The 27415-nt window shown below is 43.7% G+C and overlaps 1 protein-coding gene across 2 annotated transcripts in view; it reads right to left on the reverse strand.

Annotated features, from left to right (window-relative positions):
* ZZEF1 (zinc finger ZZ-type and EF-hand domain containing 1) overlaps positions 1-27415 on the reverse strand; it is a 1404152-nt gene that overhangs the window by 1152987 nt on the left and 223750 nt on the right. For both annotated transcript variants that reach the window (XM_069226690.1, XM_069226689.1), the window contains exon 10: positions 15383-15474. In XM_069226690.1, the coding sequence (XP_069082791.1) occupies positions 15383-15474 (92 nt within the window). The remainder of the gene's footprint in view (positions 1-15382; positions 15475-27415) is intronic.

Genomic DNA, 27415 nt, shown 5'->3' on the forward strand with positions numbered 1-27415 from the left:
CACCTTTTGTCAGAGACGATGAACAAGAAACTATTAGCTACTGGATTCTCTTCAAATTAAGATTATGGTACATGATGCATGAAAGAGGGAAATATTAAGATTACGATACATGAAAAATGAAAGAAGAAGAGTGATTCCTTCTGTTACTAATCTCCCGAGAAGAAGGAAAGGAAGCTGACAAAGTTGCCCCTGAAAAGTGTTTTAAAAAAAAAGTCTTGTTCCACTTCTGCCGCTTGGTTTACAGCAGAGCTATCTGTTGAAAGGCAATCCTGTAAAAGATTAGATCGTATTTGGAGACGTCATTACAAAAGTGAAAACTAATTTTGTTATAAATTAGCGTTGAATGCATATCATAACAACATTAAATGAGCCAGAGGCAATTATTATTCCAAACTGATTAATGAGGGTAAGAACAGGCCCACATAAATTTTTAAGATTGTATCACAGTTTTCTGATTTCTCCATGTTTGCTCCACCTTGTGCAGTACCTGAGAGGCAAGCTGAGTAACTGTTTTGAGGAAAAAAATGTAAAAGTTAAACTCAAGTGTTTTTTATCTCTTTCAGAAGACAACCTAAAAGAGAGCTTCCTGAGGTGCAAATCTGGCTCCCTCTGAGATCTACCCCACCCAATATAGTCTACATGAGATTACTAATATAATCTGCCATATCTACCTGACACCGTTTACTGCATCCTTACAATCAGAGGTTGTACCTAGCTCCTGGAAAACAGCTAATGTGGTCCCCTTGCTGAAAAAAAAATCAGATATAGCACTGTTATCCAATTCTCGCCCTATCTTCCTGCTTCCAGCCTCCTCAAAAATCTTGGAGAAACTGGTCAAAACTCCGCTCTCTGAATTTAAAGAATATCCTAACGTGGTACATCCTTCACAATCTGGCTTTAGAGCCCGAAACAGCACTAAAACAGCACTACTGGAGCATTTTGAGCTAATAAAGTGGAACCTAGACTACGGCTATAACATTGTACAGGTTCTACTGCATCGCTCGGGGACGTATGACACAATCTCTCACAAGATTCTATTACACTGGCTCTCTGCTGTTGGTGTGAATGGCCCAGCCCTCCGCTGTTGGTGTGAATGGCCCAGCCCTCGTCTGGCTCACCTCCTTTCTTGGATCTAGACAGCAAGCTGTCTGGATTAGACTGTTTTCCCCAGGGTATTGCACTTAGCCCGACCCTTTTCAATATTTATGTCACCCCTTGCTCTCTTGGTCCACGCACAAAGCCAGACACACACAGTCAACCCCATCTTCACCTCCAGCGACAGAGTTAAATTCAGCCATGTCACAGAACTCACCTGGTCCAACCACACCGTAGTTCACTTCACCTATGACGCTCAGCACACCATCACCAGACACAACTGCCCTTCCCACCACAGCTGGGGCAAGGTAGCAGACTTAGTGGACTCAATGCCTCTGCAACTCCCAACCTAAAGCCTCTTGAGACCTACAACAGGCCGGCCAGAACTTGTCCACCTGGATCACCAAATGCACTGACAGAGTCACCCCGCTGAAGCCAGCCAGAACCAACAAAAGCTTAAGACAAAGCAGTTGGTACACCCCAGAGCACAGAACCACCAAGCGTAGCTGCTACCGACTCGAGAAACAATGGCGGTCCACCAGGAACCCTTCCAACAGAGCCATCCACAAAGCTGCCCTTAGTGACTACCACAGGCAAATCAAGGAAGCCAAGAGAACAGACATCACAGCCCACATCAACTGTTCAAAATAGTCAAAGAATACTCCAACCCGGAAGCAACAGAGAACACATTCCACCTTTTCAAAGAACTGTGCAACACCCTCTCAGACTAATTTCACAGCAAGACTGCATAATATACAACAACTTCAACCCCCAACCACAGTCCTCAACCTCAGCAGCTTTGACAACCAGCACACACCAGCCGAACAATCACCACCTGGACGCCTCTCACCACACAATCCACCTCGGCAATCATGCCATCCATCTACTCCAGAGCAAGCTCTGACCAATGCCCCCACCACTTCTTCAACCTCAGAATCAATCACATCAGCACGGAACTCACAAGCATCTTCATAACCTCTATCACCACAACAGTCTTCCCAGACAAATGGAAACATGCAGAGATCAGACCCCCTCATAAAAAAACCATCCGTTGACCCAAGCAAACTCAAAAATTATCGAATGGTCTCGCTGCTCCCCTACTCTGAGAAGGCCATCAATCAACAGCTCACCGAATACTTGGAGCAAAACAACCTGCTTGACAACTCCCAATCAGGATTCCAAGCCAACCACAGTACTGAGACCGCACTCATCACAGCCAAACACAACATTAGAACATTCCTGCATCTTGGGGAGACCGCAGCCCTAATCCTCCTCCACCTCTCAGCAGCATTCAACACCGTATCCCACCACAACCTCATCAACAAATTCCACAACATCGGCATGCAAATAAACGCCATCAAATGGATCACCTCCTTCCTGACAGGACATACCCAGAGCATCTACATACCTTCCTTCACATTCAAACCCAAGAACATCATATGCGGCATACCCCAAGGACCATCCCTCAGCCTCACACCGTTCCACACCTCATGGTCTCAACATTATATCCTACGTGGACAATAAACAGCTCATCCTCTTGTTCACTGAAGAACCCCCACCACCACCATGACTAACTTCTGAGACACCGTGACCAATGAAGCCAACTGGATGGAAGCAAACTGTCTCAAACTCAACTTCGACAAAACAGAAGTTCTAATCTTCAGGAGAAACACATCCATATGGAACCACAGCTGGTGGCCAACCATACTCTGAACCGCCCCCACACCTACTGACCATGCACGCAACCTCTGCATCATCCTAAACAGCAGACTGACCCGGAAAGGACAAACCATACTGAGTTGCCTCCTCCTGCTTCCACACTCTCCGTATGCTCCGCAGGTTCTTCAGATGAATCACAGTCAACATCAGCAAAACCATCACCCAGGCCCTTGTCAAAAGCCACCTCGATTATGGCAATGCACTCCAGTCCGGCATCTCCACCCAACTCCTCAAAAGACTCCAGACCATACAGAACGCGGCTGCTCGACTCATCCTGGACCTCCCAAACATGTCTAACCACCTACCCATCCAGAAGAGATGCCAGTTCAGCATCCGAACTAACGCCTACACGGCCTTACACGATCAAGGACTGGCCTACATCAACCACCGACTGGACCTTCTCCCACACTGCCACCAAGGCCTGGAACAACATGCACCTCCACCTTCAAACAGCACCCTTCCTAGTGGACTTCAAAGAAACTCAAGACCTGGCTTTTCAACAGAAACCGCGCACCGCAGTACCTAGATACCATCAGGAATGATAGTTCTTGACTCTAAAAATTAAATTTATTGATTCATTCATTATCTCAAAGGCTCGCTGTGAAAGTTGTCCAAAACTGCAATGACACAATGAGCTCTTTTAGGATAGAACAATGTTTTTGTCCAATGTCCACTTTTGTTGGATTGAAAATTCAATGCCTTCTTGGTTGTCCAATACTTTCTGATGTCAGATACAAGCTACCTTTGAAAAGATTGTTGCCCGATGCATACAATGTGGTTTTGGCAAGCAATTTGGTTAAAAAAAACAGGCAAGGTAGGAAATAAGAAAGGATCAGCTAACAGTAGGGTTAGTCCACAGAGATTTCAATCTCCCTCCTAAGATGGATGATGGATGCATGTACACTATAAATCTTCTGAACACTGACAACTACCCTTGCTATGCTGGTCCTAGAAACGAAAGCTTTCAGTGTTGGCCAAGGCCTAGAAGTTAAACACAAAGTAAATTAGTTGTTACTATCCATGTGACACGCTGATAAATCTCATCTAAGTATCCAAAGTATTTGCGTTCAGTTTTCCAATCAATACTGAGTCACACAGGCATCACTCAATACACAGGCAGAGGAAAAATGGCACTGCTTTCACCACTTGTTTAAGGTTAGTCCATTTGCATCAACGCACAATGAAGTTGCACTTCTAGGTGATTTAGACACAACTTAGTAAACAAGTGTATTTGTTCTGCTGCACAACTTATATCTTCATTATGAGTGGTGGTACTTGCTCCAAAGAGAACATCATACAATGCCCCTTCTCCCTACAACTGACTCTACCCTAGTTTGGCCTACTGTAAAACTCTGACCCACCCAAACCCTACTCCCGACCTCCACGACTCTCCCATTAACATTTGCCGCTTACTCTGGGTAGGCGGGAAATGTTTGCTAATTTGTCCCCATTAGCAAGGAAACAACCAGGGGTAAAGCATATGTGTTCATTTAGTTATTCCAAAATCAGACCTCATGTTTGACAGATTTTGGCGTGGCAACACAAACCAGAAATGGAGTGGCTCCCTAGAATCCCCACAGCAAAAGCTGGTAAACTCTTAATGAGGATTTTAGTGGTCATAGTCGGACGAGTTAGTTTATGTTGCTGTGGGCAATGTTTATGTTGCTGTGGGCAATGTTTAAAACGAATAGTACAGGTAAAGTGAAAAGACTATGGGGGTCATTCTGACCCTGGCGGCCGGTGGCCGCCAGGGCCACCGACCACGGGAGCACCGCCAACAGGCTGGCGGTGCTCCCACGAGCATTCTGACCGCGGCGGTTCAGCCGCGGTCAGAAGCGGAAAGTCAGCGGTCTCCCGCCGACTTTCCGCTGCTCGGGGGAATCCTCCATGGCTGCGGAGCGCGCTCCGCAGCCATGGGGATTCTGACACCCCCTACCGCCATCCTGTTCCTGGCGGCTCTCCCGCCAGGAACAGGATGGCGGTAGGGGGTGCCGCGGGGCCCCCGTAAGAGGGCCCCGCAAAGTATTTCAGTGTCTGCCATGCAGACACTGAAATACGTGACGGGTGCAACTGCACCCGTCGCACCCCTGCAACTACGCCGGCTCAATTCTGAGCCGGAGTCCTCGTTGCAGGGGCATTTCCTCTGGGCCGGCGGGCGCTCTTTTGGAGAGCGCCCGCCGGCCCAGAGGAAATGTTAGAATGGCCGCCGCGGTCTTGTGACCGCGGTGCGGTCATTTGGCGGCGGAACCTTTTTATATATTGTTTGTAGTGCATTATGCACATAAACCTCACACTGCGAACAGACAGTGTCCTGCATGGCGAAAAACTTGCAGACAAGTTTATGCTAAGAGTTAGTGCTGAGATGTGTATATTTCTACAGATATATACTTATATATTGATCTTAGGAGGACCAAAAGTGTTGCTGCTTGGTATCGAGCTCTTCTAGTCAGGGGTAACTATACATGAATACCAATAATCTTTTATCACCGTTGAGCGAGTCCTGTGGCCACAGAAGACTGTGCCAGCCACAGTGCCTGAAGAACCCAACGCAACCACAATGGAGACAATACACAGGGTGTGTCAGCCTGTCTGTGATTTCATGGGTATGGTGGACAGTGGTGGTCATGAGAGTGAAGCAGCCAGTTGGTGTTTTCAACTGATTACTTATTCAACTGCCCAGCCGCCTGAAGCAAATGACATAGTAGACAGTGATGGGGCAGGAAGAGGCAAGCAGACCTAAGCAAGACAGGGTCCCATTCCAAGGAGGTACCTCACTGTGGGCCACAGTAAAGGCATACATAATTATTTTTTTAAACCCATGGGCACTGCGTTCATGGCAGTGGCACTCAGGCTGGTGTATAAACAATGAGCTGAGGGGTAAAAAGAACAGCAGCAGCTTCAAAGAAACGGCCAGTGCCACATCCCTGTTGATTAGGATGACTAAAGGGGGTCAGGTGTTGCTAGATTAGGGGTCCTCTTGTATGTCCCAACCACTTTGCTTTCCCTGTTGTATGAAACGGGAGCCTGAAAATGGAAGAAAACAAGCAATGTGTCAACCAGGTGGGGGTGTTGTTGGTTCCTTATTGCAAAGATAAACTTTAAACTGGACAGAAGGTTTAACACTGAGCTCCTGACTCTCACTAATTCTGGCAAGTATTCATGGCAGACATTCTAAATGTATTGAAAGTTCAGATCAAACCACACCTCAACAAATAAAGTGAAAGCCAATATGAGTTTGCGCATTGAGGTTTAATTTTGGAATTGGATATTTTCTGCAAAATCACGTTTGGTTAATGTTCTGGTGAGAGCTCTCTGTTGTTACTCACTTGACAACAGTAACTATGCATGTCTTCACTGTACGTATCTGATAGTTGTGAACATGAAGAAACATTTCCAAACCTGGCTTGTCTGACACTGAAGATTTTAAATTAAAAGCTAATAAGTACAACTGACATGATTAAGACCCATCATGTCTGTACACTTTTTGCCTTGATCCAAAGCAGACAAAACCTGGACCAAAATGAGCACCTGGAATTTGGCCTTCTGCAAGAAGGCATTCATAAGGTAGACATTTAAAATATGACAAAGGGATACACCATTCTTTGGCACAAGGAAATAGTAGGCCTAACAGCCAGTCCCCATTTACGGAGACAGAACTATCTCTATGGCTCCTTTGGTCAAAAGAGCCTGCAGTTTCCGAAGCCAGATAGAAAGGGTGGAGTTTAAAGGATGCTCTGATGTCAGCAGAACATGTGGAGAGTCAAACTGAAATGGCAGGGCATAGGTGTGTTGGACGATCTGAAGGATCCATTTATTGGTTGTTATATTTTGTCATTCCTGGAAGAAATGTCCAATTTTGTCTCTCAAAGGCTGCTCATGTGCCAATAAGGGCAAGCTTGAAGGCTGCTGCCGCAGGGGCAAGTAAGTGGAAGTTCAGTGGCCTGGTGGCCTGGACATTGTCTGCCTGATCCCTGCACCCGAAAGTGATGGGGTGTCTATTGTGGAGTGGTAGGCCTTGGCTTTGCTAGTATGGAAAAACTCTTCATAAGGGGCAAAAACGCTAAGGGTATTGTCTTGCTATAGTAGAAATGCCAAGGGTGTGTGGCTTGAGGCCGATGGAGTAGCACGCTTAGAGCGAAGCTCCCGGTGGCCTCCGGACATTAGCCAGTATCTGAATCCCTGGCCGATTCGGACCCAGCCCAGAGCGCCAGTTCCCGGTGCAGAAACAGTCTGTGTCCCTTCAGCGCAGTCCTGGCAGCTGGAGCTGCTCAGCGGGGCCCGCGCAGACCAAGCGGGGCCGGCAACTGCAGCACAAAATGGCGGCCCGGAAAAGACATGGTGGAGGACGTCGAGAGCGGTGAAGGCATTTGGGAGCAAAACCCAAGCTGCCCGACATGCCCATGAGTGAAGGGAACTGAGTCCTGCAAAGCGGCAACTGGCGAGGCATGGCTAATACCTCCCCCCCACACCCCAAAGCAGACCCGAGGATGGACCGCGGGTGAAGAAGAGAGCTACCTGACATGGTAGAGGGGAGCCGAGTGGCCCGAGGAGCAGGGAACAGAGACGAGAATGGGGGAGGGGGACTGACAGACGGCTGAGAGGTGCTGCGGGCCCTCCTCTATCTTTCGAAAGTGTGGCCTGCGTTAGCCACTAGATGAGCAGAGTGAGGAGCCACGGGAGACGCTCCATATACCTGGGGAGGTAAACGGAGACAGCACCCTCCCCATCCCCCAGAACAGCTGATTTCGGGGAGGGTGTTCAGAGACTAGGTGAGCATCACGTGAACTGCTGAGCCGGAGGAGGGTGACGTTAGGGGGCCGCTAGTACAGCGTAGTACAGCCGAAGTAAAACACTGAAGCCAAGCCCCGGACCTCAGCCCCTTGGATATACAGAACCTGAGAGGAGCTGCACTTTGTACAAAGCGGCGGAACAGGCCACGCCCCTCCCGCATAAGGCGCAGCGCACCAAGACATCTGTGCGGCAAAAACCATAGAGGTCCTACACCCCAAACTCCCTGAGAGAGAGCAATACTGAAATAGGAGCAACCCACACAGACATCTGAACATGCGGTTTCCGACCGGTGTGCACAATGGGCAAGATGAAAAGAAGGGAAGGCATGGACCAGGGTGCCGCGATGGACCCGCTTGACGAGGGCGATAGCGCTGGATGGGCAGTTCCAAATTGGGACTTGCCTCCGGAAACAACCCTTGACACCATTCTCCAAGCCATAGCGGTGTCCCGGGATGCCCTGGAGCTGAAAATCCATAAGATCGCCATTGACCTGAAGATTCTAAGGGATGACCATCATCGCCTATAAGACAGAGCCTCTGCAAACGAAAGGTCCCTGGAACAACTTACCACAGATTTGCCAGCAGCTGAGCACAACAGTGTCTGCAACGATAGCTTGTATCAAAACCTCGAAGACACGAGCGGAAGATGCAGAAAACCGGGCACAAAGAAGCAATCTTCGACTGGTGGGTCTCCCAGAAAAAAGTAGAAGAGAACGCGGCAAATATGATGCCATTCCTAGAACAATGGATACGCAAGGAAGTGGCTCCTGAAGGACTATCTCCATACTTTGCGAATGAGCACTCCCACAGAGTGCCATACTGGCCCCCGCCACTGGGTGCAAGACCCCAGCAGGTGGTCGCCAAACTAGTCCACTTTAAAGACCGGGATCACATCCTCACTCAGGCCAGACTGAGAGGAGAGATAAAGATAGGGGACTACTGCATAATGATCTCCCCAGAATTCACAGGAGACACCCAGAGACAAAGAGCATCACTCACAGAAGTCAAGAAACAGCTCCAGGAATGGGGAATTCAGTATGCTATGCTGTATCCAGCCAAACTACGGATTGTTACCAACAACAAGGTACTTTTTTTTACCTCCCCACAACAGGTGTGGGAATGACTGGATTCAACTTTCCCAGCTCTGGTGAAGGCACCAAAAAATCACCAAGAGTCATGTGAGACCAAGGAGGAAACCCAGGCGACCGACCACGGCTGCGGAACAGATACACACACAGGTGCTGCTTGAAATGCAGGAGGCAGCGGACATAGCAACGTCCCTTAATAGACAGGGACTGGGATCGTCCCACCCCTCAGACATTTTATCGGACCGTGAATCATTATCTGGCAGTGCCTCTGTTCATCCAAGGAGACATCAGACCCTCCACCAAAAGTGACCCTTCGAACATCAGACGAGATAATATAGCAGAGACCTGCTCCAAACCACATTGGTTCATCAGCCCACCTCGGGAGGGTGGGAAAGGACTGCCCAAAACTACAGGCGACGCCTTTGGAACAAAGGAGTCCTTACCAATGCTCTAGTGTTGAAGACCATGAAGTGTCTTTCGTCATTGATGGAGTGGGCTGCCAAGTCAATCCTCAGAACATTATGCTCTGCGCTGGGTCACTCCACACTACGGCCGGGGCACAGAGAACTATCCTGCAACATTAGATTGAGGAGAGCATGCTCAGTGGAGTCTGCTCCTGGTTTATTGCACTGACCCCCTATTTGAAAAGTTTGAAACGTTATTGAAAGTATGGACAGGGATGGTTGTGATGCCGGTCCTGGGGAAAAGGAGTTTGGATGTTTGGTTACCTGTTTCATTATTCACATGATCAAACACTAGGGTCGCATCTGCTCAACCACATCCATTGATACACAAGTGTGCATCATCAAAGACTTCAAGATGTAGGCCACAAGAACAGAGGGATACATGTTTGTCAATTAGAAACAACACATGGAACACCCCCTAACTTACAATTTCATGATGTGGAACGTCCGGGGATTGAACAGCATAGCTAAATGCTATAAGGTCTACTCTCAACTCAAGAGACGAGGTATACATGTAGCTGTCATCCAGGAAACACATCTCACAGGTCCAGAGGCCAAGGCTATAGCCAAGAGATGGCGTGGGCAGGTATATACTACAACATATTCAGCATTCGCCAGAGAAGTCCTCCTATAGATTCGGCCTGGGTCCCCTTCCAAAAAAACGAATGAACTATAGACCAAGAGGGCCGCTATGTTTTGATCTCTGGAAGGTTAGAGGGCAGAGAAATCACACTAGGGGGGGTTTACGCACCTAATCAGTAACAGAGATACTTCTTGGCATTGCTTTCGCATACACTAGGGCCACAACTCACACAGGCAACTATTATCGGAAGAGACTTCAATTGTGTCTCTAACACCCCACTGCTGTGCTACTCTACACATAGGTCGGCCAAAGCGTTCACAGAATGGCAACAACACTGGGGCTTCATAGACTTTTGGAGACATTTACATCCCACAGAATGGGACTACTCCTTTTATTCAAGCCTTCATGATCTACATAGAAGTTTTCTTGGCATCACCCGAAGTCAACTGCACAGCCCACACTGCAGAGTACCTCTGTAGCACGGTTTCAGATCAAAATCCTTTATTGCTTACTTTAGCATGGCACAGGGAGCACCCTCGAATACCGGATTGGCAGCTCAGAGTGGAAACACTAGATGATTGTGCCTTCCGGCAGTCGATTAGCGACACAATTCAAACTTATTTTCAGAACAATAAGGGAACTGCGTCCTCTCGCGCACTGGAAAGGGAGGCCTTCAAAACAGTAGTAAGGGATCAGTGCAAGATCTGGGTAATGGGGGTCAAGAAGACCCTTGAGAAGGAAATTGGGCACAGTGAAGAAAGACTCAGAGCGCTGGAACAGACGAGACCAGGTGCCCTGGAAATATCCCCCTTTATTGCAGAGGCTAAGGAAAAGGTTGCGGTAGCAATCGAACGATTGCTCATAAAAACTACATGACCCGAATTCATGCAGAGGGGGACAAAGTGGGGGCTCTTCTGGCATGGCTCTTGACCACTCCCCGACAGCATTTACTAGTGATGGAGACAGAGGATGAAAGGGGAGCCTGGCTATGCAGGCAAAGGGAAATAAATACCAGATTAACTTATTTTTATTCCCTGTTATATGCTTCTCCGGCGGAGGACATATCTCATGCTCGGGTAAGGTGCCTGGAGGAGCTTCAACTTCCCCAGTTAGAGGAGGCAGACCGTCAGCCATTGGAAGATGCAATTTCCCCCGTAGAATTTAGCGCAACGATAAAGGCAATCACTAGGGGCAAAGTGCTGGGGGCAGACGGACTCCCGTGGAATTTTACAGCACGTACAATGAGTTACTAGCTCCTCAACTTAGTGCAGTCTATTCGGAGGAGCTGAAGACTGGAACACTGCCCCCTTTCACAAAGGAAGCCGTAGTTAAACCACTCTTAAAGATTGGGCGCCCTGCAACAGATGTGCGTTCATACTGACCTTCATCCATGCTGAACATGGATTACAAGATATTAAGTAGGATCCTAGCCATGTGCCTTCTACCCTACATGACCAGGTTGATTCATCCAGATCAGACCGGATTAACTCTTTGCCGTAGTACGGCAATTACCATTAAACGCTTGATCTTCATCCTTCAACATCAATCCCTGCATTTGCAGAAAGCAGTGATTATAGCGGTTGACACAGAGAAAGCCTTTGATACACTCAGATGGGACTACTTATACCAAGTGATGGAGTGGATGGGATTAGGACATGGCTTTAGCAAGTGGACGAAATTACTATACACTAATCCAAAAACTCGTGTCCGGACAGGTCGTACGATATCAGAGCCTTATGCCACAGCAATAGATCCTCTGGCACAAGCTGCGAGAACGGGTGACTACATCAAGGGGTTAAGTATTGAGGGTCGGACTCACATAATAGCGCTTTATGCAGATGATATGGTGCTCTTCTTACACACTGTGGAAGCAGAGTTGACAGTTGCAATGGAGCTGCTTGGGAGGTTCAAGACCTCTCCGGGCTACGTATTAGCTGGCAGAAATCCCAAATTTTACAGCTGCGAAAAGGCGCTCATCCAGTGGGGAACAAGTGGGGTCTTATGTGGGTGGCCTTCACCTTTCGATACCTGGGAGTAACAAATATACCACGAGCCTGAGGATCTACTAGAGGGCAATGTGGGTCAGGAAATTCAGACGTTAAAATCGGATGTCCTGTTCTGGAAAACGCTTCCATTGTCGGGGGAGGGGCAGACTGCACTGATTAAAATGGTTGCCCTGCCCAGATTTACATACTATTTTTCAACTTTACCATTAATTTGTTCTCGCTCCCCATTTTTGGAGATTAACTCCATAATGATAGGCTTCATCTGGGGTGTGGGTAGATTAGGAGTAGCCCTGACCAAACGTCAGCGGCCCACTGACAAGGGGGGGATGGCAGCGCCTGATGTGGAATTCTATTATCTGGCATGCCAGTTACAGTGGCTCGCATAGGAGATGCACACGGCCACACCATTTCCAAGAGTAGGGCATCAACTAGTTAATTCTGGAAATGGCCTGCTTCGGATTCTGCTAAACCCCAGAGGACGACAACCAATGAGCCACATACTGCGCAATTGCTGGCTATGCAATTTACAGCGCACTAGAACCACCTTGCCGGATGCACCTGAAATACCCATTACTGGGCTTTCCATACTCCCAGGAGGCCAGGCTCTAACGGGAATATCACGACTTGGGGAGTACAATGTCTCCACAATGGGGGATCTGTATAGCAATGGGGAGCTATTTTCTTTTGAAGCCCTTACGGACAATGTCAATCTCCCATCAGGGCTGTTTCTAATACAAAGATCACTGATAACCATCAAACAACGTCACTGGAAACAAGGGACAGTGGAACCACCTACACGTGCAGGATTTCAGGCTATATGCACTGTCGGTGGGGAAGAGAAGGCTGTATCCACCTTATATGATGCGCTGAGAAAGGACACATTGCTCCCACTGGACACTTTAAGATTAGACTTTAAGACAATGAAGCCCCACTGTAGTGCAATAAAGACAATTAAACTGTCAGCTACATATACTGGGTTTCAACCTGCATTTGGGGGATTTCCATTAATAAGGCTAAGGGTGGCTGGAAGATCTGTCAAATATAAGGAGAAAAGTAAGAGTGCCTAGAACCATCCTTGCTTCAGGACATGGATCCCTATTTTTTCCAGCTTTTTCCATAGGGCACTTGGATCAAAACCTGCATGCAAGGTGACAAAACACGCAAATAAATGCCCTTTGTTTGCCATATTCCATTTTCAGCAATAAAGTGTAAATATTTGGTGTTTAGTCCCCATTTCAGATTTGAAACAAACTTACTTATTAGATAACATGTAACAACTTTTGGGCCACTTTTCTATGGGTCTAAGTACCAGATGACAATGTATTTTAAATTAAGAATTTGTCAAGAGTATCAGACAGGCCTTTCTATTTGCTCAATAATCGCAGGATAATGGGTCCTCTGCAAGAGGAAGGAATTTCACCCTGTAATGGTGATTATTTTAAAAAGAAGAAGTAGAAGGATATTTGTCCATAACAAAGGGTCTACTTTACCAAAGTTTGGAACACCATTGGGGTCTGGTGCTTTACTCATACTTATACTTATATTTTTAAAATGATCAACAATTTTCCAATAGTAAGCTTTTCAGCTATTACATGAGGTATAATAAACTTTTCCCCATTACCAATGACCTCATTTTCTGCAAACGCTTCCCCATTACAGCTGACCTCATTTCCCGGTTCTTTTAGACAGAACTAAAATATTAACATTTCACAATACATTGCAGTTTTTTATATTTATTATTAAATAACCCATTTTCATCAATTATTGAACACTTGTACAGTTGGGTACAGTCACCTTGATATGTTGTACTATCTCCTTACTGTGGTTTATCCTCAGCTTCTTCCCAGTTGGATGGTACCAGCAATCCTATAACTGATATTTCTGTGGGAAAAAGGTCACTGCCTACCAAATCATAGGCTTGAAAATCTACAACAAAGTCAGAGTATAACTGCCAATTAACAAAAAAAAGTAAACTGAGAAGTTATGCGTACTACTAATGCAAGATTGGCAGAGCAGTTGAACATTTCAATAGCGGCCTCAAGCACCTTTCACCTGATGGTTTCCACCTCACAATCCGTAATTTTGTATCATTACCTACAAATTGGTCCATTCCTTTTTTAACAAACTGTAGGTTTTATTAATTATCTTCACTTTTTTATTCTATACCGTCTCCATTGAATGGCTATGTGCAGCACTCCTCCAACCAAACATTTGCTCTTAATCTTTGCACATATAGTTTCAAATAAATGCTCCAGTGCTAGAAATCCGAGAACCAAGCAATACTGCTCTGCCCAGTTTCAATCAGTTCCCTAAAACGCTGCAACAGCATACCCACACTGTTAATGGTGTTGGAAGCTAGTATTGGATCAAATGTGACGCAGATTAGCGGAAAAAAATTAAAAGCTTTTACCTCAAAAAAGGGCAACAAAACATGTTTCTGTTGTTATTTAAAAAATAATGGCTTACATAAAAAAATATGGAAATGTTGTGAAGTAACAGCAGCAAAAATGCATGTGGCCCTTTCAATAACACAGCTGTTTTTCAATGGCTAAAGCTAATTTTCTTATGAAAATGTTCCTATCAATACACTGAAACACATAAAAACAAAGACTGAAAGGCTAAAGCAAAATGCAAATTAAAAGAGTAATGAGAAAAATTCATAGAGCAGCGGAGAGAGTCTCAAAAGCAGCAGATGAACTGAATAGCCTAACAAAATTAAAAAGTAAATGAAGATGGGGGATGATTCTTTTCAAAGACTGTGTAGAAAAACTGCAAGCAAGGAAAATTAGAACAAAAGAACATTTGGCTAATGCAAACTTTGGGATTTGTTTATGCCAAAATAGGTTCACACACATCGTTCCTATAACAATGTAGATAAGCTTAATATACATTTTTTAACTTGATCTAGGACGTGTGTTTTCTGGCTGTGGAATTTCAACAAACAAATGAATCCCTATAAGTTTCAATGCTGAAAAATTAACAATGTTAACATTGTGAAGTAATTACTGCATGTTTCTGAGCAATACATAATTATAGCCTTGCAAATGTGAAAATCCTACTGAGGTTAATGGCCATAAAAGTGCACTGTACTATATTCAACTAAAGGGATTTGTTGTAAGCTTGAATCAATGTAATGTTATTCCTATGTTTATATTGTAGTATAAACAGTGTATATCAAGTAACTCTTTTGTACATAGGTATATCTCTAGTTGTTGTGTGTGTTTGAAGTATTATACAAGAGATAGCAAAATGAGTTTACAGCTTCTAGGTATTAAGTACTCCATTAATGGTACACTCCCGGTGTCTCCTTAGAATGTAGAGACAATGGATCAATCGGGAGCTCACCTTTGAATGTTGGAGGTGACAGGATCTGGACGGTGACTGTATGGCGTCCTTTATTACAGGATTTTATGATGCATATGGACTAATCACCTACAACTGTTTACAAGTAACTAGTGGATACTCAAAAAGGATTACAGATCAAGAACACAGTAGTACTTGACACCAACTATGCACTAATTACAGAAAACATTTTAAATGAATGGAACATGTCGACAGTACATAGACCATATTAGAGTCAACTCCCAGCCTCTAGCCCCATACAATTCTGTTGTACTACAGATAAACTAAGGCTCACCTTCAAACCCATTTGTGTAACCTGGAAGGAACACTCCTTAGCAGTGCAGAGAATAATGGTAGCTCTTGTCTTTCCAGTTTCGGTCAGAAAACCTACCATTGGGGAGAAAAGGCAAGAGATACATCTCAATATCACCTACAATATAAACAATATATTAGGAGAGAATCATTGCTCTCTATAAATATACAACTGTCCACATGAGAAGAGGTTTGTAGTTGACTAAGTTAATTTAAATTGTTATTTACCAATGGTAGACTAATTTTAGAAGCAAAATAGTCCCCTCTTGCATTACAGTAGAGTCAGAAGGACAGACCCAAAATGACAAAACAAAAAATACTTAAATGAATTAGTCAAAAATGAGATTGACTGCGTCTCAAGCCAATAGCTGAAGGGTATGATGAAAACAAACAGTGGATGAAAAAGGCTCACCCAAAGCCCCTTAACTTAAGTAAGAATAAAATATGTATGCAAGGAATGCGCAAGGACAATACATGTCAAACCCAAGAAGGGTGTGAAGGCAGTTTGCAGCCTTTTCAACAATAGAAATTCCAAAAGGAATAGATTGTTACTAGAGCCACTTGCCACAAGGTTTAGTTTGGTAGTAGCTACCTGGATAAATGTTATAAATGTCGTAACAGGGAATACAAATACAGTTTCAGTTGGCTTGGTTATTAACAGAAAGAAATTGCACCTGATACTATATGCAAATTGTATTTGTCCAGTGGTGTCTTTGTACTTGTTCTACAATCATGGGTCTAAATTACCCAATTATCATTTCATTTGCACCTGTACAAGCAATTCATCCTATACAAGTCTTAATAAAGTTAAGTTTACATGCTTTTTATTTTAATGAACGTTTACAGTGAAGTTAATTAAATAAGAAAATGCACAGTTAATTGTATACACAATCAACTGCGTTCTCCTTCACTAGGGTCTTTCAGTGGGTGCTTGTGGTGCTTTTCTTAATCTGTATGCATCTGATCGTTCTAAATACAGTTTTCTCAGGCGGTACTGAACATTTCTGTGAAGTACCATCAATAAGAGGTTGCTAATTTGTAAGTGCTAAGAGAATCATTTAATGCTTGACATCAAGAACTCAGTAGAACTCTTTGAATATTATCTAAAGGCTATGTGTTAATTTGGTCCATTTTGTATTAGTCAATGTCTTGGTGCTAACTTCATATTTAAAAAAAATAATTTAATGAAGGTATGTTTGACAGAACCAAATCTTCTGAGATGAGGAATTGTCGGTATGCTGTAGACAAGAGCTTTAAATTTGCATTTTCTGCTAACTATAGCTAATGAACTCGAAACAGTGGAGGGAGTCTGGAAATACCATGAATACGTGATGACAATATCCTATTATCTTAAATGTTATTAGGCACTGAAAAGTCTCACTCCTCTAAAACAATCAACTTCTCTAGGACTGTTACCACCTTAGCTTTTTCCATGCTCTAAAGTTTCCAGAGGTTAAAAAAAAAATAGCTTCAGCTCCAAGCAGCAGTTGACCAATATATAAAATAATGCTAAACAAACTTGAATGTTAAATTGACTAAGTTCAAGGGCAAACAGACATGACAAAGGCATATGAGTGAACAGAGTCATGGTTATTTTAGGGGTAACCATGGCAAGGTGAGCATTGTTGTAGTTGAGTTACTACAGAGAGCACCTATATGCTGAAATGCACCATCAGCAGAATGGTAGCCCTACTGCCTTTTCACCCAAATGTTTATAATGTCGATGGCATATACGTTAATTGGAATGGTAAAGAGGATAACCTTGACTTAGCAAACGTACATTTAGACGCACTGAAATACATCTGTGTTTGTTGAGATTTACTCTTAATCTGAAAGTTACACATGTAAATTTAAAATAATCTGTTTCTATTTCTAAGAAGATGGCTCCTTCCCTTCCCTTTCAACAGATAAGACTGTCTATAGGCAGATAATATATTGGTATATGGGAAGAGTTACTTATTTGTCACAATTGTTCTCCAGTCGCTGTATCCTTCATCAGTTCACGCTTCACACTAGGAACACCCAGGAGTATAAATTAGCAGTTTCCATTGTTAAAATGGCCAGAGGCCGAAGAAGCATACTGACTTCATTGGACAACACCCAAACTTTAGTCAAGCAGGTGAATGCACCACACACTCTAGACAGCACAACTGTCGAGAGTTTCAAAACACATGGATGAAAAGGAACACTTACGCAGGCTCCCACTGAGGAGGAGAGAGAGCTGCATGTAATGTTGGACAACTTTAATTACAGATAAGTACTTGTTTCTTCTCGGGGGATTGGATGCTTCATAGAGTCACATGTTTGGAAAAAGAACAGTAAGCAGTATACAATATATGAGCAGCAGAAAGCACACTCACCTTATGGAAAGAGGCTGCTTTGAAGTGTTTGTTACGCATGAAAAACATGCTTTTATGTTCAAATAGTATTGTTTGATAAAGTTGTGCCTGTTCTTTCATGCTGTAGCACAGTAGAGGTCATGTTAAATCAATCAGTGATTTATACAGTGTGGCTAATCACCCGTAGGGTCTCAAGGCCTATGTTGAGACATAGGTGCTTAAAAGGATGAATTCTATGGAGTGTGCCACGACTTTTCCTTAGAGAGATCCATCCATGTTTTTCAAACAAAAGATAATGTGTGCTTACTGCAAGGAAGATCCCTTCTGGGATGACCAAAAGTCATAACTATCAGATCAGAGCTTCTAATGCCCTTAGTCTTTTCTAGGTAGAATTTGAGGCATCTGCGTGTATCTAAAACAGGCAAGGATATTTTGGCATTTGAAGTAGGGTTTGGAAAGAATAAACTGAAAAACACCAGCTAAATAAGGTGAAGGGAAATGGTACTTTGGGCATTATTCTTGGATTCAGCCTTAGGACCATTGTATTTTTGGAGAACTGGAAAATGACTTCTTTAAAATTAAGGCATGTAATTCACTGACTCTTCTGGTACAGTTTTCCAGGAGAAAAACCTTGACACTGCCTTGTGGACTGGCTCTAATAGAGGTGCTGTTAGCGGAATTAGGACTGGGTTAGGTTCCCTGGGAACTGACATGGAGATGAACGTATAAAACAGCCCTTTCATAAAATGTTTTACAACAACTATCTTTGAGAGTATTGTCTCTACCTCAAGATAGACTCCAGATGTGCCCTGACTGAGTGTGTTTGAGACCATACTTTGATATGTGTAATAGACATCCTACTATCTGATGAAGTTGCACTAACAGAAGCTTTAGGGTGTTATTCACAGACCAGGTGATCACTTCGATTTAGCTTGATATCTTGGAAATACATGGGGCATGCGCTTGTGCCAAAAATATCTGCAAACCTGTAGAATACGTACATGTCTGAATTCCAGGAAATCAGGAGCCACTTTGTGAGCTTCAAGACTGTATATTGTGATTCAACATTTCCCTTCTGTCTGTACAGAAGTTCAGAATGTACTCTGAGAGTGAAAGTGTAGCACTCAATAGCTGTCGTAGTTCACCATTCCAATTCTGGCTTAGCTATGCAGTTGTGACCAATATCATTTTCACAGTTCTCTCTTCTCTTTGGTGATTTTTGAGGAGTAAAAGCATATGCAGAGATATTGCTTCCTTTTAACTTCCCTGTTGGTAATTCCTGCTGGCAAAAATATGGTATTTCTTGTTCTCTAACGTTAGAAAGGATCTATCTGAGAAAAACCCCATCAGTGAAAAAGTTGCTGGCCTTGATCATGGGAGAGCTCTGTCCGTGACACTATATGATTAAATAGAATACAGTCCCACAACTGCTGACCGTCCTCTGACAGAATCTGGGTTATTATATGTAATGCTATCTGTATTTAACCACCAATTCCATCTTGCCCACTGACTCCATTTTGTGCTTAGCTTAGCTTCAAATGCTGTCACATCGGCGGTGAAGGTATTTTTCCACGCAAAGCTTGTTCTCTACATTGAACGTGTTTTGCTTGTATCGCCATGGAAGAGAACATAACACGTGGGTGCAATGATCAAGGATGAGAATGTTTAGAGCAGAGAAGGTTACACTCTGTCTTGGAAATGCACATTGGTATCTGGCCAAACCTTTTGTGTTCAACACTGAAAAAGTACAGTCAGTGCTTGAATTTCACAACTTACTCGAGGGGGAGGGGGGGCACCCTCCTCTTAAGTTTAAGGTATATAAGGTGAGGAAACTTGGCACTGAGGCAGAAGGAACTCATTTCTGAGGGTGGACGCATTGCTCGGAAAAATCAGAGTCCCAATGGGTAAAATTTCTCCTGTCTCAGCTGCCCAGGGTTCCCCAGCTTGACGTTGGCAAGGACAAGTATGATGTTGGATTCGATCCCCATAGTGATGCATTTTTAATTCTTAATCATCTAACTTCGCTGGGTGCATGCATAGATATATATTCACTGCATACATATTCATTGTTCATATATTGCATTTTTTGATTATTATTCATCTGCTGTGATTATTTTGGTAGCTACACGTGTTTTGCTGCTTTCAAGTTAAATGCTCATGTTAATATTCTTGTATACATTTGGTTGAGCCCTGAGAAGTGCCTTCATAAATTCATTATTCAGACTAAGAGTGCTGCATTCTTTAGCCTCATTCCCTCTTAGTTTGAAGCTAAACAGAACATCATCCCACCTTCACAATGTAATACATACACATTGTGTTTTCCTTCCAAATCAGGATAGACCTGCTTCACAGACATGTGCAAGAAAGGCCTGTAGACTAAAGGCCTGATTTAGAGTTTGGCAGAAGTGTTACTCTGTTACAAACATGACTGATATTCCGTCCCCATATTATGATTCCCATAGGATATAATAGGATCGTAATACGGCAGACAGCCTATCTGTCACGCTTGTGGCGGAGCAACCCCATCCAGGCCATGAATCAGGCCCTTAGTACCTATCACTGTGCTCAAAGACATTGATATGTAATCTCTTCTCAGATTCCAACTAACTGTCAGGTCCTTCATACGGGATACTCATCTGTCTATTGACATGTGTGCTGTCATGATCATGTGATGCTGAGACCAATGTCACAGAAGACCTTTTGAAAGATTCTGTGGTACTCTGCTACAACAAGGCCTGCTTCAACAGACTAGTAACATTAACTTAATTCTCCAATTAATCCTCGCTTTGCAACCACTGTTGATTTAGGTCCACCTGGATGAGCCACATCCAAAGTCAGCAATGAGGAATTGGTTAGGGGGAGTGGGGTGGGGCGTATGAAGTCATCAGCACCAATAAAGACTTTTACTACTTCAAGGGAAAAGACAAAGTTGAAAATAGTTGCAACACGGGCCCCCATTAAACTACTCACTCCTGGGAAGGGAACACTTTCTTTTGAGCACTGCTGAGTTATGACCACAGGAAGGATATGATATTGTTCAGTGATAGAGAGGATTTGATCTTGCTGACAATAATCCTCAGTTGATGGAAGAATGTAAAGCATATTTTTATTGAGTCTTCCTTTATGTCAAACTTTTTAAAAGCCAATCATCCAAGCACAGAAACAATGAACAGCCCCTTTACTGTAGATATGCTGCCACTGGTGCCACATACTTGAAGACTTTTGGGAATGACAGGGCTGAAAAGGAGTGTGTTGAACTAGTAATGCAGCCAATTTACGGCAAACGTACAGTACTGCCAGTGATTCTGCAGAATGGGGATATGGGAAAATATGCATCTTGAAGGCCTAGGGGTCTCAGGAATTCCCTTTTGTTTTTGAGTAGGGACAGACCATTCTGAAGAGTGTCTTTGAGAACTAGTTGACATCATGCAGATCTAAGACGAGCCTCGAGTTGTCTATCTTATTTCTGGTCTGCAATAGAAGCCCAAATAATGTTAGAAAGCCGTTGGCAATGAGGAAACCAATGACAGAGTTTGGAGAGGCTGTTGTCAATGGTGTTGTAGTCCATGACAAGGTGGACGGTGTCAACAGCGAAGGAACAGATGATATGACCATCTTCATCATCAAAAAGACTACAGTCAAGGTCTGTTTTGCTGGGAGAGGTGACAGAATGCCTGTAGATGTTGCTTTTTGCTCTGGTGTTGTAGTGCCATTTTAGTGATGTCTCTGGCCATGTTATTTTAGCAACTAGGCCTGCTGCTTGTTCTCTTTAACCTAGTAACACTTTATTCTGCTTCATTTTATTATTTCAGAATCGGCCACATTTCTTAGCACGACTGTAATGGGTTCTTTATCCCCAAGTGAAAGAGATATTGGAATAATGCGACAGGCGCAAGATTTGAGGGGGACAACTGATTTATTTGAGTTCCGTTAAGGCGGACTTCTTTATCTCTTGTTTGATTTTCACAAGGATTGTCCTGTTACAGTCACTCAAAACCCCTTTTTCTCTTCCAGGGCTCTTGTTGCGGTTCCGGTGTGGTCTGGTCCAACTTTGGAAGTGGTCCGGTCTTCTCCTTATGACAGCAGCCCAGGTTCCCCAGAATAAAAGAAGAACAAAAACAGGTAAGTGGGGACGTAAGGTAAAGTCTATATAGGGTTAGTAGGGTAGTGAGGGGATAGGTAGAAGTGCGGTTGGTGTTGGGATAACTTTTGTTTTCTTGGTGAGCGTCACCCTCTCGTGGATTCCCAAGATTTCTCTTCTCCCGAGAATTTTCTTTTACTGTGGACCTCCCCGTGCAGTTAGGGATAACCAGTTAAGGGCTTCCCCTTTTGTTTAGAGGATCTCCCCTTCTTTACAGGACCTCCCCTTATTCCTCCCCTTATCCCCCTTGATTCCCGGTAGCCACGCTGGAAAAACCCCAGTTGCGGTACGAACGTACCTGAGGGGGCCACGCCCCTCCGGGGACGCGGCCGGCTGCTTCGTGGTCTCCCGGCTTCTCTTTGAAAGGGGCGGGAGGCGCCCTGGGGTTTTCCTCCTTTCCTCGTGTTTCCTCTATGGCGTCGGTTTCCGCTCCGGCGGTCTTCGGTTCTCCTTGTTCCTCTCTCTGTGGTCACGTTCCTCGAGCCTCTTCTTCCGTCTCACTCCTCGCTCCTCTTGTTGTTCCGTCTTCTCTTTCTTTTGTCCTCGTGACGCCTTCTGCGTCTGACGTCATACCCCTGAGGCTCTCTCGGGTGCCCCGGGGGTATGTTACCACGGCTACTGTAACCATTCTGGAACCTGTGTCGGGGAACGCCCGGTTACGACGACATTCTTTTCACTTTGTGTTTTCTTCAAGGCTTCAGTGAGATAGGATTGTTGGCACAATTGGTACACTGCGTCGCTAACATTCACAGAAAAAACACATCCTTGCGTAGGGACATTTTCTCAGAACATCAGTTGTTTTATTATAAAAACATTCCCTGTCCCATGCACCTTAGAGAGAGGTTCCAAGCCAGATGACCATGACCGCATACTGACTGACTTTGTTTTAGCTGCTTGCTGAGACCACTGGTTCCCTGGCCTACATAGGAATGGTGTCTCTATAAGACAACAGGCTTGCTCAGGTATGGGGGATGATTTCACAGGGGAGAATCCTGAAGGGCGGATTAAGTCTTACCCTGCTGTGCTCTAACATAACTTTGGTAGGAATTGCATATATTGTGCATAGTGACAGTATGGTGGGACTTTTCCTGTGTTTCACTTTCATTGTCATAATTTTGCTTCTAGTATGTTTCATCATTCTAATTATTGCAATTCATGCCATTTTATCTAATATGCAGCTGATTCAATAAATCTTACTGAAACATTTCCTCCTTCTGTTTGTCTTTGCATGTGTGAGACTAATGTAACTGAGAGAAAAGGTTGAGATCTGATCCACAACAATTTCCCTGAGAAGTCATCTTGTGATGCACCTGGTTGACACAAATCGTCCCTGCTCTTGGGCAGATATGTGGCGCTGCTAGTTGGCTGGAAACGGATAAGTCCGACAGTTGTCACATGGTGTGGGACTGGACTTGGCTCCCCACAATTCAAGTGATGCTGCCGCCCGAATCCAGCAGCCTCATTAGGATAATGAGCACCCACTTGACACAGGTTTGTAAAATGTTACATTTCAATGCTTTATGTTTTTGTCTTAAAAAGCACCCATTGGCACAGTAGTTCCTGGCATTGAACAAAACTATTGTGTGTGTCAACATGCTCCTTATGGAAGAGCAGAATGCTATAACTCACAGTAAAACCAGCCGATAGAGAGAAATAGAATTGGAATAAAAATAAAATGTTATGGCCAACGCCAGACCTGATTAGGGGACCAATTCTTAAAGGAAAGTCACAAAGTGGACCCCCGGTATATTTCTTTCAGTTAGTGGCTTTCATGAATTCACAAGAATTTACAGAAATAGACCAGGAAATCGTACTCCTAGAAAATAAATGTGAACTGTATTTTAGCATGAGCGAATATGCATGTGTAGATCTTCTCATGCGAAAATCTACTGAGCGCTTTACAAGTTCACTTTCCCTCCGACCACTTTTTCATAACCCTGCAAGAACGTCTACTTCTCCCCTTGTCAGGAATAAATTTCCAACCTTTCTCAGTATAGGAAAAGATTAGAGAAAAGCTGGTGAGTCCTTAAAATATACAAGTTAGTAGGTTTGCACAGACTCAAAGGCATTCCAGCCCTGCGACTATTGCTTACTGCTTCCTCCAGTCCCAGTGTGTAGATCTGCGGAAAGGTGGCAAAATAAGGAAATTGCTATAGAAGAGCCTGAAATTGCTAGTATTCAAGCCCTACTATAGTATGAGCCCTGGTATAATCAGAGAGGCTATTATCAGAGCTCCTACATAATGAGACTGCTGCCATAATTTCCCGCTGCACTATATGCACCAAAGGGAAAAGTAGATTTTTTTTACAGTACAAGTAGATTTAAGAAGCAACTTGTCCCAAGGACAAGTAGATATTTTATTAAATTCAACATCAACACGCCTGAAGACTGTAAGTGCACTTAAGGTGTGGATCATCAGATTTAATAGGCCTTGAAGAAAGATTTCAAGATTTCTTCACCTTCTGACAAGTAGATACTGTGGATGACGTTTCTGCAGGTCAGGAAGAAAAAACATCAAGAACCAATCAACTGTGGTCCAGAAGAGTAAGCAGAGTCGGAAAAGTAACATAAGGGACTCTAATGCTAGGTACAGTTGAAAATCTGAGCAATAGTTATCTTTGTGAGTGGGGAATGGGTTAGAGTGCTTGGTTCATCTGATTGGCTAACGTGTGGGAACATTTCAATGAAGTGAACGAGCTGAAAAAAAAGCACTGTTCTTGTGTCTATGGCTATTTTAACAATCTTAATTCCAAATTTATACTACAGGGCATTCTCATCTTGTTGACTGGAAATAAATCAAGCATGTGAATCTGTGCACAATTCAATGCTGGCAAAACAACATTTTCCACATTTTTAACAAGTTAATTTTTCTTACCACAGGTCAATCATTTGAATATGTGGAAGTCCCTTCCCCTCCTGTTACTTGAAATACAGGTGGTGGTAAGGATTGCTCTCCTACTCAAGAAGCATAATTAGTTTTTGTTTTTTTCCCTATTGTTGCGTGTGCTTCCAGACTTCAAACCCCATGCAAAGCTTACTGCAATTCTCGCCCTGTTACAGTCAGTCAACAACACCAACAATGATTGGGAAATTAGGGGGAAATAAAGCTAACTCTTCCATGTGAGTAATCAGATATCTTTTTAAATAAAAATCAATATTCAACAAACCAGGACTTCTTTAAAGCAGGTGGAAATTCTGCATCTTTAGACTACGAGCCTCAATGCATTTCAAAATATTCAAAGCATTTATCAGGAAAAAGCCTACTAAGTAAAATGTTTCAATCACTGCAACCAAGAAAAAAAAACGTTCCCAGTCCCAATTCTGGGGGTGGACTGGCTCTACTGGCTTGAAAGGTGGAACCTGCAGAGGGTCTTGAGATGGAGACTGAGATGGTCTGAATTACAGTGACTCTTGGCGCTGTACACAGATATTGTACATATACACTGTGCATAGCTAGTCTCCACAAGGACAGTAGTTACAACTTGGTGGTTATCTGGGTCCAGTGAAGGTAGTGGAATGAAACCTTCCTCGCCGAACCCCAATGAGGTGATCTCTGGGAATTTATTTGGATATCTTGGCCTTTGTGGCGGCTGAAGGAATTGGCTTGTTCTGTCCAACAAAAAAAAATAAAACTGACTGCTGGTTGGTAACTAGTTATGAAGAGGATCTCTGATACCTGAGTGAAAGGACACCCAAGCATTGAAAGACTGGAAGGACTTTGGCACCTGATAATAAAGGTAGTATCAGCAGTACTGCTTAGATGGTATTTAGCAATTTGCCATTACTGCATGACCTACTGAATTAAGGGATCGACGTTCTTATGTTTTCCTGGGCCTCTTTGGTTTTAGGTCCAAAGATTTAACCTATGGCATACTGAATAACTGGAATGCATAGTATTCGCACCAATATTAAAGGGGTCCTCGGTATTCCAACTTTCAGTTTTGTAGTTTTTAGGACAAATATACACCTATTGGGCACATATGGCCACAAACAAAGGTCCAACGTCTGCCACAGGTGCAGGAAGGAGCTGTACACAATGGAACTGACTTGACTGAGGGAGATGATATCCTGCAGGATCAAGGCACCAATGCAGTAATTGTAATTTTTTTATTATTTTTTTATTTTATTTTTTTTACATTTTGTTAGTGGAACTTGGCAAGATAAGAAGTTTATTTGTAGGTGCCTTGCGGGGAAATGCACTGTAGGTGCAATACAATATAATGTAATTGTTTCCTTTGTCGTGTACATTTTTTGAGTTGACACGAAGCAGAAATCCTACTGTTAGCTAATATACCAGAGACCGCTCAAAACAATTAACACTCAAAAACCTTAGCACTTGTGCTCCTGATGCTCTCTCATTTACCTGTACAGTTTATGATTTGAAGAAGGCAATCTGTCTAATCTAAGTGACAGCTCAGCGGTCTAAAACCAGAGATTGCAAAATCTATGTAACTTATCATATTTATATGATTTACAATCTACCTGGAGCTGGCGGGATAGGAAAATGAAAGAAAGTAAACGTAGGTCAGTAAGGAAAATGTCACTTACCCAGTGTACATCTGTTCGTGGTATGAGACGCTGCAGATTCACATGCTGTGCATTATCCTGCCATCTAGTGTTGGGCTCGGAGTGTTACAAGTTGTTTTTCTTCGAAGAAGTCTTTTCGAGTCACAAGACCGAGTGACTCCTCCCTTTCGGCTCCACTGCGCTTGGGCGTCGACTCCATCTTAGATTGTTTTCCCCGCAGAGGGTGAGGTAGGAGTTGTGAGTATACTAGAGGTGCCCATGCAATGGAGTAGTTATGTATGCAACTAATGTGTATTAAAAGAATATTTACATATTTACAATTTTCATTCAACTAAAAATGGCTACAGGCTACCGGGGAGGTGGGAGGGTGCATGTGAATCTGCAGCGTCTCATGCCACGAACAGATGTACACTGGGTAAGTGACATTTTACGTTCGGTGGCATGTGTACCTGCAGATACACATGCTGTGCATAGACTACCAAGCAGTAATCTCCCCAAAAAGCAGTGGTTTAGCCTGTAGGAGTTGAAGTTGTCTGAAATAATGTTTTTAATGCAGCCTGTCCTACTGTGGCTTGTTGTGCTGCTAACACATCTACACAGTAATGCTTAGTAAATGTATGAGGCGTAGACCAGGTGGCTGCCTTACACATTTCTGCCATAGGTATATTCCCAAGAAAAGACATTGTGGTGCCTTTCTTTCTAGTGGAATGTGCTCTTGGTGTAATAGGTAATTCTCTTTTTGCTTTAATATAGCAAGTTTGAATACACTTAACTATCCATCTGGCGATGCCTTGTTTGGATATAGGATTACCTGCATGAGGTTTTTGGAAGGCTACAAACAATTTTTTTGTTTTACAAAATTGTTTCGTTCTGTCAATGTAATACATTAGTGCTCTTTTTATGACTAATGTATGCAAGGCTCTTTCGGCTACTGAGTCTGGTTGCGGAAAGAAGACTGGGAGTTCCACAGTTTGGTTTAGGTGGAATGGTGATATGACCTTTGGTAAGA

This window comes from Pleurodeles waltl, chromosome 3_2 (genome assembly GCF_031143425.1).
Source record: "Pleurodeles waltl isolate 20211129_DDA chromosome 3_2, aPleWal1.hap1.20221129, whole genome shotgun sequence".
NCBI lineage: Eukaryota > Metazoa > Chordata > Amphibia > Caudata > Salamandridae > Pleurodeles > Pleurodeles waltl.